At 35.8% G+C, this 9,386-nt stretch overlaps 1 protein-coding gene across 2 annotated transcripts in view; it reads right to left on the bottom strand.

The window, feature by feature from the left end:
• Positions 1-429: 429 nt before the first annotated feature.
• The window catches only part of LOC144443506 (uncharacterized), a 20,360-nt gene continuing 11,403 nt past the window's right edge, over positions 430-9,386 (bottom strand). The window contains exons 1-2 of one of the 2 annotated variants that reach the window (XM_078133006.1): positions 3,632-3,768; positions 430-2,305 (exon numbers count right to left, since the gene is read on the bottom strand). In XM_078133006.1, coding sequence (XP_077989132.1) covers positions 930-2,231 — 1,302 coding nt within the window. In that variant the 5' untranslated portion in view covers positions 2,232-2,305; positions 3,632-3,768 and the 3' untranslated portion in view covers positions 430-929. Of the gene's footprint in view, positions 2,306-3,631; positions 3,769-9,386 lie in introns of those variants that run through there. The other variant, XM_078133008.1, reaches the window with a different exon arrangement.

Genomic DNA, 9,386 nt, shown 5'->3' with positions numbered 1-9,386 from the left:
CAATATACCTAGCTAGCATTCCCCTATGAACAATAATCATTGACACAAGTTGATTTCTTTATTTTTGAAAACATAAAAAGTTGTCTACGCCAAAAGAGTAAACGCGAAGCTTAGCTTGCCACCACATTATATTGATGACTGTATCATGATTCTGGCTACGGTTATCTTATATATGTACATCGCCACAAATCTACTGATGTAATGTAAAGATAATCCCGATGTCAATGTCATATGGACAAAAAAAACGGAATTCGAATGCATCGATACTTCACTCTGCAAACATGAAACTATTAATAACACACTAGAATAATTCGAATGTATCGATACTTTACTGCAAGCATGAAACTATAACACACTGGAAGAACCAATATACTAATCATTTGAAACCCCCCCCCCTCCATCCCAATAAAACAAACCTTAGAATCCACCTGATATCTAGATACGTAATAAGATTTTGGTAAAGGACCTGTCGATGTTTTGAATTAAGGTAGAAAGAATAGTAAATTCAGTGCTTGATTAATCAATATTGACTATGAATTTCAAACAACAAGGGCGGTAATCTGCTGCTCTATTTGTTGGACTTCATTTACAATAAATACAGGAAAATATTACATTTCGGCAAGAACCTCCTGCAAGTCTCAATCATGTGCGCTCCTCGTAAAGAAACCAACATCGTCTTTAGAGGGCGCTGTAATACGTAATTCTTGGAATTTGACGACAAAGTTTGTCTGCTTTATAAATTGCATTCGATTTTGTATCAATTGGCTTGGCAAATTGAAAATCTATCTGTGGGTTCAAGAAATGTAGGATTTCCATGTGCATTTGCAATGCTTTTTATTCAATTTTGATTTTGACATTCCCTTCATGGATAGTGCATCAAAGTTCCAGGCAAAGTACCCTTTCGTAGAATAATTCATGAACGAGGCAAATCATAGTAGATTATGCGTCAAACTATTTCGCCAGATTCGTTGAATCCTCATTTGTTCATGAACCAATGTCTGTACACCTGTATGCTCTTCAGTCGTCTTTGGAATTCGTAAATACCGACACTTGCTAAGTTCTTTGATGTATGCTTGAATTCTAATAGTGTAGTCTTCATCGGATTCATTTTCCTTTCTCTCAAAGTCAAAGAGATTTGGTCTTTGGAATCTATGTAGTCTCCGATTTATTTTCTTGTCTCTTATTTCTTGTCGAAGCTCTTCGATTCTTTTTGCAGTAAGTTCGGGCGACGAGAGTCGTTTTTCTTGAAGCTCGGCATAACGTTTCGCTTCATCCTCTTTATCGCGTACAACTAATTCGTCAACTTTTTGTAAGAATTCAGACTTTCTGTCTTCTAGTTCTGCAGCTAAGATGAGATTTTCATCTATCAGCATCAGTCTTTGTTCTTCAACGAGTCTGGAATGAGTATCACTGATTGCCATGTCGGAGCTCACACTTCCCACAGCTGTGCTGGCAGATTGCCGGCTACGACTGCGAGCTGGCGGCGATAAAGCCGACGCGGATCGAGTCTTATCAGTGAACAGATGGGAGTTGAAACCAAACGGGTCACCTTGATACGTCGTGGTACTAGTTGGTTGCAAGGACGAAGTCAACGAAGTGCCGTTGTTGTACCGTGGTAACGAATGTGGGCTAATACTTCTTCGGTAAAATGAAGAAACCGTGGTTACACCATCACGATGAGCTCGATAAGTCGTCTCGCTGTCTGGGTTATCGGTGAAAACCGAATTAACAGTGACCGCCGAAGGATGACGTTCCCTCGAAGAAGGTGATGCAACTAATGGAGTTGTCGATCGGTAACCAGCAGAATGTACTCGAGGCTCGTCGAACGATTGTTTTCTGCCTGCTCCTGGTGTTACTGAATGTCTTCCGTTTGCAAAGCTTACCCTATTGGTAGTTTTCCTGCCGGAATCAACCGTCTTGTCTGAAGATAACGTACCGAGACGACTTCTTCTTGATGGTGAACGCGGTGACCGAAATTCTTCTTCTTTTATTTCTGCAATTTCGTCGTGCGTTAAATTAGATTTGATTTTTGCTACTCGAGTTTTTAGTTTATGAAATCTTATTTTTAAAACCCTTTCGTCAATTTCTAGTAATTTAATGGAATATGTTTGTTCCAACCCCAAAGTTTGTCGCTTTTTATCAAGTATCTTGGCTTCCCTATGATTACTTGTGATTGCAGTACTTTCTTTCAAACTTCTCGTCACATTTGCCTGAACTCCAATAGCCGCCATTTTTCAGAACTCACATTTGCCTCAAGATATGCATAGGAACGACACGATGGTGATTAGCGCCCTCTTTGGTTTACCTGCAAATTAAAAAAATCAGAAGGTATAAAAGTATTTATAATACTAAATGGCAGTTTTGTCCGAAGGTATTTTCCTTTTGTGTTTGAATAAATTATTTCTTCTGCTTTATTTCAAATGCTAAGGCCTCAACCCATCGCACAAAAAAATTACATTACAGTAGAGAGAAAAAAGAAAAAAGAAGTGAATATGATTCTTCTAATGATTAATGGAAAATGAAAGGCAGGGAAGAATATATACAGTACAGCTATGTTTGCCGAACAAAACTAGCCCGAGTGTTACATTTTGTAAAAGCTTTATGTACAAAACCTGATAGTTTGTACTGAACTACAGTACTTCATTCTTACATGCCAGTAAGGAAAAACGTTTTTTCTTTCATGGGATGAAATCTAAACTTCAAAACCTATGGTGGGCAAGGTGTCAAAGGTCATATCCACTGGGCGAGGTCCGCTCATTTTTGGACTATAAAGCTAAATAAATTGCCCATTATAGAGATTGAGTTCTATCAAATGCCTTTAATGATTATTATTCATCAGATATTAGTTGTAAATTACTTCACTATAATAAATAAATCCCTGACTTCATGGGTCTTTAACTGAACCAGACAACTATATTGTGTATTACTATTACTTGTGGCTCTATCTACAGTTTGTTTGTTCAGTGATAGTACATATCATCAGCAGAACATGATGTTTGTTTGTAAGCACTCTCTAAACTCCATGGTATGCTAACGACATTTTTTCAATATTATGACATTATTGCCCTGTTTAAGTAAAATTAGATTGTACCAGACGAAAACTTGATGAAATTTTTAAACAAGAACAGGATATACATGAGGGAAGCTATGTGTTCGTCCTTTTAGCCTATAGTATATTACTAAGTAAAAGTTCCGCTGAAACAGTGAAAGCCAACAATTGACTCAGCACGTGATGTTCATACGAATATATGTATGTACGTTCATACATATGTTTGTAATGTGCCAATGTCTAAAATGCGAACATATTCCTTCATGTCTTCAGAAGTGAGAACTCTCTAAACACGATGTGTGTTATACGCTCTTCTTTGATATTTCATAGATTGGATCATTGGAACCTAAATCTACTGTTAACTCTGATCATGCACAATAAATTTAGACTTAAGTCTTAAAAAATCAAATACATGTAAAACATCGGGAAATAACACATTCAATAATATGATGAATAGAAAGTTTCAACGTTCATTTGTTGAGATGAGATTACGTGTGAGAAGGAACTAACAGCAACGATTTGTGAAGTAAGATGTTACAAATATACTGATAAACTTTGAAACGTTGGCTGATGTTAGCCTACCTGTATTCTTGAAGGATGGCTGACGCTACTACTAACATTGCACCTAGACTCCTCGTAATGGTAGTATTTTGGTACTCATATCAATCAAGTGGACTTAGTCTACGAGTTGTGGTGTTAATGTCGTGTCATGCTTAAATCTAGAGTAGACTAGGGGTCAAAGGTCGCACTCATATGCTATACCTATATCGATAACAAAAAGGCGAAAGGTCATATTCAAATAGATACAGGTTCAACAAGAAAATGTCATCTGAGAAAACCAGGGCATTTTTATGCTGCAAACGATTTGATATACTGAAGTATCTGTTTGTAGCCTTTGATTAAAATTCCACAGTTGTGGCGCGTGATCGACTTTCTATGATCGAATCAAGTACTGAGTGGGCCGTATACATTTGATGGAGAGCTGTATTACTAATCAGTCATGTATATAATTGTTTTTGGGTGGGGGTGGGGTTGTTCCTGGAGTGGACTGACATTAAAGCACTGGAGAGGTTGAAACCCATTGATTGAACCACACACACACCTAACTCAAACATTAAATAATGAACAATACCGATCCTTCCCAAATATGACAAAACATCTCTGTACTTAATATTCATTTTGTTATTAATCCACATGCTCTCAGTGTAGACCCATCTTGACAATAGTTTTACTTTTTTAAGAGCACTGGAGAAAAGAGCAGAGCTGGGTGCTCAACAAATGGTCGTTATTGAACTTTGACATTGGGTAGATGTGATAAATGCAAAAATATATATCCACTCTTGGAAACGTTTACTCATTGTATCATGTATGTATGAAAACCGTAAACCTCCACATTTTATTTATTAAGCGAAATGCTCAAAGTATCTCGAGTAAATTTGTATCTCTGGGTCATTTTTTTACAATAAGCATCATGATCGCAGAAGTTGCATCTTAACCTTCAACCATATAAAATGAATAATTCTCAGCTTGAAAAACTGTAAACACGACTTTTTACCTACATTTGTAACCAACATAATTTGTATCTACACCCCGTGCGAAGCACAAGTGATTTAACTCTATGTTGAGCTTTGGACAACCCAAACAATATAGCTTGACTTATTAAAACATATATATATCAAAACAGTGCCACCTAAAATGAACTAGTCGAACATCACACCTTTATTCATAGAACAAAAATCATAACTCAGGCATTGAACTCAGAACTATGAACTCTTATCAAAGACGATTTGACATTTATTGTGATTATAATGACAATCCAATTGATTAGTTTAGCTACACACCAAGTGATCAATCATCGTGTACACAGTTGACATCATCAATAATGTAATATTGATTTATGAATAGAATTAACAGTAGAGTGTCCAAATATTTCAAAATAAAATAATTAATCATGTACATGTAGCGACAAACTCAATTTATTACCTTCTATAGTCTGTAAGATACAGACATATGTGCCACGCTATCAGCTACCACTCACTACTTTGTAAGATACAGCTATCAGCTACCACTCAAGAGGCCTGATATGGCTGAACAACATGACGTATCTTACAGTTTATACCCTCTAGCAAACATGGAGATTAATTATAAAACAACCAGAACTCAACCTCCTAGTTAATGAATTACCACATGATTAATACATTCAACTCCTGGTGACTTGCCCTTATTTTATCTTGTTGTTGTTTCTTTGTGTTTGTCTTTAAGTTTGTTTAATGAGTTTGACGCCCTATATATTTCAACCATTACTTGCCAATCCAAGAGGGTGTCAGTAAATCAATATTGAACAGTCAATATATGGGTAGATACATGATAAAAATGTGACCCAAGATAACCTTTTCTTGTTACCCCGACAACAGTTGCTGTATCACCCTTAGCAACAATGATATTTGAACTTAAAGTACTTCAATATGCTGGTCCAAGTTCGTATTCAGCTTTTCCCGAACGTAAAGGTATGAAATAAAATCTCATCTAATCCTAACACAAACCGCATTTCAGATGTTTAAAAATTAAGTCGTATTCTGCATATTCAAATTTGAACTAGGTAACGTATTTTGCCAAATATGTAGTGTGTGTATGTGTGTATTAAAGTTGTATTTGTGTACCAATGTGTCTGCGTCGGTCTATGTGTATGTCATTATGTCAATATGTACGTCTGTCTGTCTGTCTGTCTGTCTATGTCGATGTACGTGTGTGTACCGCCATGCCATGTCTGCGTCTATGTCTACATGTGTGTGTTTTTGTGCCAAAGAACACGTATGTGTTTGTTTGTTTGTTTGTTTGCTTGCTTGCGTGCGTGCATGCGTGCGTGCGTGTCTGTGTGTCTGTGTGTACGTGTGTACGTGTGTGTCGAATACGAGTGTTGTATTTGCTCTCTTTATACTCACTTACAAAGTATTTAGTTTAATAAGCTGTCAATTTAATAATGTTATTTTATTAACTCTGTCATAACTTTAAGTTAATGTGTATTTTATTTGATAGTATTATTATGTTTTAATGAGAACAGTAATCTTGGCCTCTTAATAAAACATTCTTTGGATGTCAAGAAACTAATACTGAAATACAATAATTCAGTCTTGTAATGTTGACAAAATAATTGAAAAAGCACGAGTTACAATCAACAAATTAAATTGAATGTTATCATTAACCATTGATTTGATGAAACATCGTCTTTGGAATGAAATGAAAACAATGACATTATGGTGGCAATATGCTAATTTGTATTGTGACGTCATAGGACCTATGAGAATCAAGAGGGGATATAACAGGAAATTATCATTACGGTAACAGTGTGAAATGATATAATGCCATTTTGGATTTTAAAATTCACCCTAATATCAAATACTGTGCTAGCGCTATGGTAAAATAAACAATCGTCAATTTTCTTTAAAACAAGACGGTGATCCCCCTCCCCCTCCCCCAGTTTCTCTTCTTATTTAAAAGGGTGGGGAATAAGAAAACTTTTGAGTCTCATGGAACTTGGTGCCTGAGATGCACTCTATCGTAAGTTGTCAAAGTTTAAGATTAAGATATTAAAGACGCCATTTTGCCTTCATAATTGAAGAACACAAAGTGTGTAAGAATATGTATTTGTATGAGAGTGAATGATGGCGTCATCTTTGAGTATCACGTGACAATTACACAAACGAGAGTAGCGTCGATAAATCTTGATAATGATTCTCTTAAGGCTGCTTTACAGTCAGTTTGTTTAGCAGTCATTCAAATAAGAGTAATACAAATTTCATGTGTAAGTCGATACACTCAGTTTACATTCCAGTATAACTAATGTACCTGGTTTTAAAGTTTTATTTGCCGGTTTAATATGATGATCGTAAAGCTACACTTTGCTACACATCAGACCTGAATACTTCTACTTTAGAAAGTAAGAATACACATTATTTTGACGTGAAAATTCCATCAACCATTGAAACATGTATAGTTGCTATATTGTAAGTCTTGTTAGGATGTGATTTATACATGTGCACTCATTGACATGTGATGAATTCATCGTGTGTGTGTGTAACAGTCGGCCATTATGTACAACAATTGTTACACACAAAAATCGACATGAAAGTGTTATCATAGCTCGCTTATTTGACTGGTCGGAAATGAGAAGGATTGAAACACATTTCGCCTATAAGTCTTGATAATGCCAAGAAAGCGTCAAAGGAACTACGTCACGTGATGGATTCTTTTCTATGTCACTGCAATGCCTGTTTTTAATGGCATTAATACACGGGTGGTAATGACGTACGTTCGATCCATTCAATTCAAGTATAATGGTTGTGTTTTATTGATATGTGATTGAATCATGCCAACGTTAACAGTCAATTTAAAGAACTGTGCCATTTTGAACACTTTTGTCATTTTCCGAGTTGATAACTTGTAAAATTTCTCTTTGTACCGAGTTTTCCAGACGGAACTGGTATCAATGGCCACCAACCAAAGAATGTCATCGAACATATCGACTCATTATAAAGCTGACGAGTTGCCGTTTTCGAAAACGACTTTAACAATTCAATGGGTTGTAGATATACTAGGGAAAGTGACCGATCATACGTTAAGAAACAAAACAGAAAAAAGAGAAGATATTTAGATATAACTGTTATACATTCGGTGCATTTGAAATTTCAGGAACTTTTAGCAAATATACAATTTCACAGACAATATTGATTTGAGATTCCAATAAATTATGACTTCTATAATCAGCCTTCAAGGAGTTTGTCATTCCAGGAAATAAAGGTATGATTTTACATGACTTCTATTGTTATCATACTGGTCAAGTGTGGCATCAGGGGACTTAGCAGACATACCCATGTATTATATGCGCAAGTGTTAATTACATTCATGAATATTTAGTGTGCATCTAATACATATGTAGGTCTGTTAGATCCCATGATGCAATGGTGGACCAGTGTGAGAATAATAGAGGTGAAAAAAAGAGTTTCAAGTTGGTGTTTCTTGGAAATTAACGTGATGTGAAATCATGATATGACTCTACAGAACTTATGAATATGGAGTGGCGTTCCCTTTAGTAGTAAAATACTGATGCTTCTAAAGTATAATAAAAGTTTAGCAAACTAAGTATTAGTGAGACACACATGGAAGTCAACACTTCATTGTAGACATCGTCCTTGGTATTGTTGTTGTTGTTGTTGTTGTTGTTGTTGTTGTTGTTGTTGTTGTTGTTGTTGTTGAATTTGATGATATGATTGTCTTGTCGTGTGTATTCTTCTTTCTGTACTTGCTGCATTACTGAATGTTTCAGGTTTTTCCATTGTAACTGTTGTTGTTTATAGTGAGGTATAATCGTGTGCTGTTGGTGTTCTAGTAATGATTGCTGGTGGATGTTTTCATATGTCTCTCTCTCTCTCTCTCTCTCTCTCTCTCTCTCTCTCTCTCTCTCTCTCTCTCTCTCTCTCTCTCTCTCTCCCACTCTCTCTCTCTCTCTCTCTCTCTCGCTCTCTCTCTCTCTCTCTCTCTCTCTCTCACGCTCTCTCTCACTCACTCACTCACTCACTCACTCACTCACTCACTCACTCACTCACTCACTCACTCACTCACTCACTCACACTCTATCATTTATTTATTCATCGTTGGTATTCGTTAAATATCTGTCTACACAGTGTCAATTTTTGAAACACCTAAAGACTATGCAGAATGTATTGCTTTTAACTGCTGACATTATTATTTGAACCATTTAATGTAAATAACATATTTGTACGATACAAGGTCCTGCTGTTAATCATACGCTGATACTGTACCCTCAGGGAATAGAATGATTCCAATCCATTATATTATTCTAGTAAACCCATTTTCGCGTATGAAAAAAAAATAAAAAGTGCATTTTGAAAAGTGGATTCCATTATATTATTCGTGTGGGTGTAAATTGATTTTGAAACAAAATAGTAACACGACGACATGTCTTACATTATGGGGGGAATTTTCACAAATTTTCCCGGAAATAACATGCAAAATTACAGAAACAGAAAAAAGTTGACATTTTTTACTCAAATTTGGCGGAGATATATTAAAAAAGAACGACAGAAGATGTAAGAGGGGTAAATGTACACTATTTCTAACATAGAACGTGATAAGGATTCTAATAAAATCACCCAGTTCAAAATAGTAAGGGAAGTGTGAATAAAAAATATATATATATAATGTAAAATTCTTGCATAACTACACTTTGCGTAATTCAGATCAGAGATTACCGGGGTACATAAAAGGTATTTAAAATTAGATTTGTCGCTGGTGAAATTAAAATAAATACTGACAAAGA

This window comes from Glandiceps talaboti, chromosome 12 (assembly GCF_964340395.1).
Source record: "Glandiceps talaboti chromosome 12, keGlaTala1.1, whole genome shotgun sequence".
NCBI classification, from domain to species: Eukaryota; Metazoa; Hemichordata; class Enteropneusta; family Spengelidae; genus Glandiceps; species Glandiceps talaboti.
The sequence above is the reverse complement of the archived record's forward strand: the minus strand, read 5'-3'. Positions and strand labels throughout refer to the sequence as shown.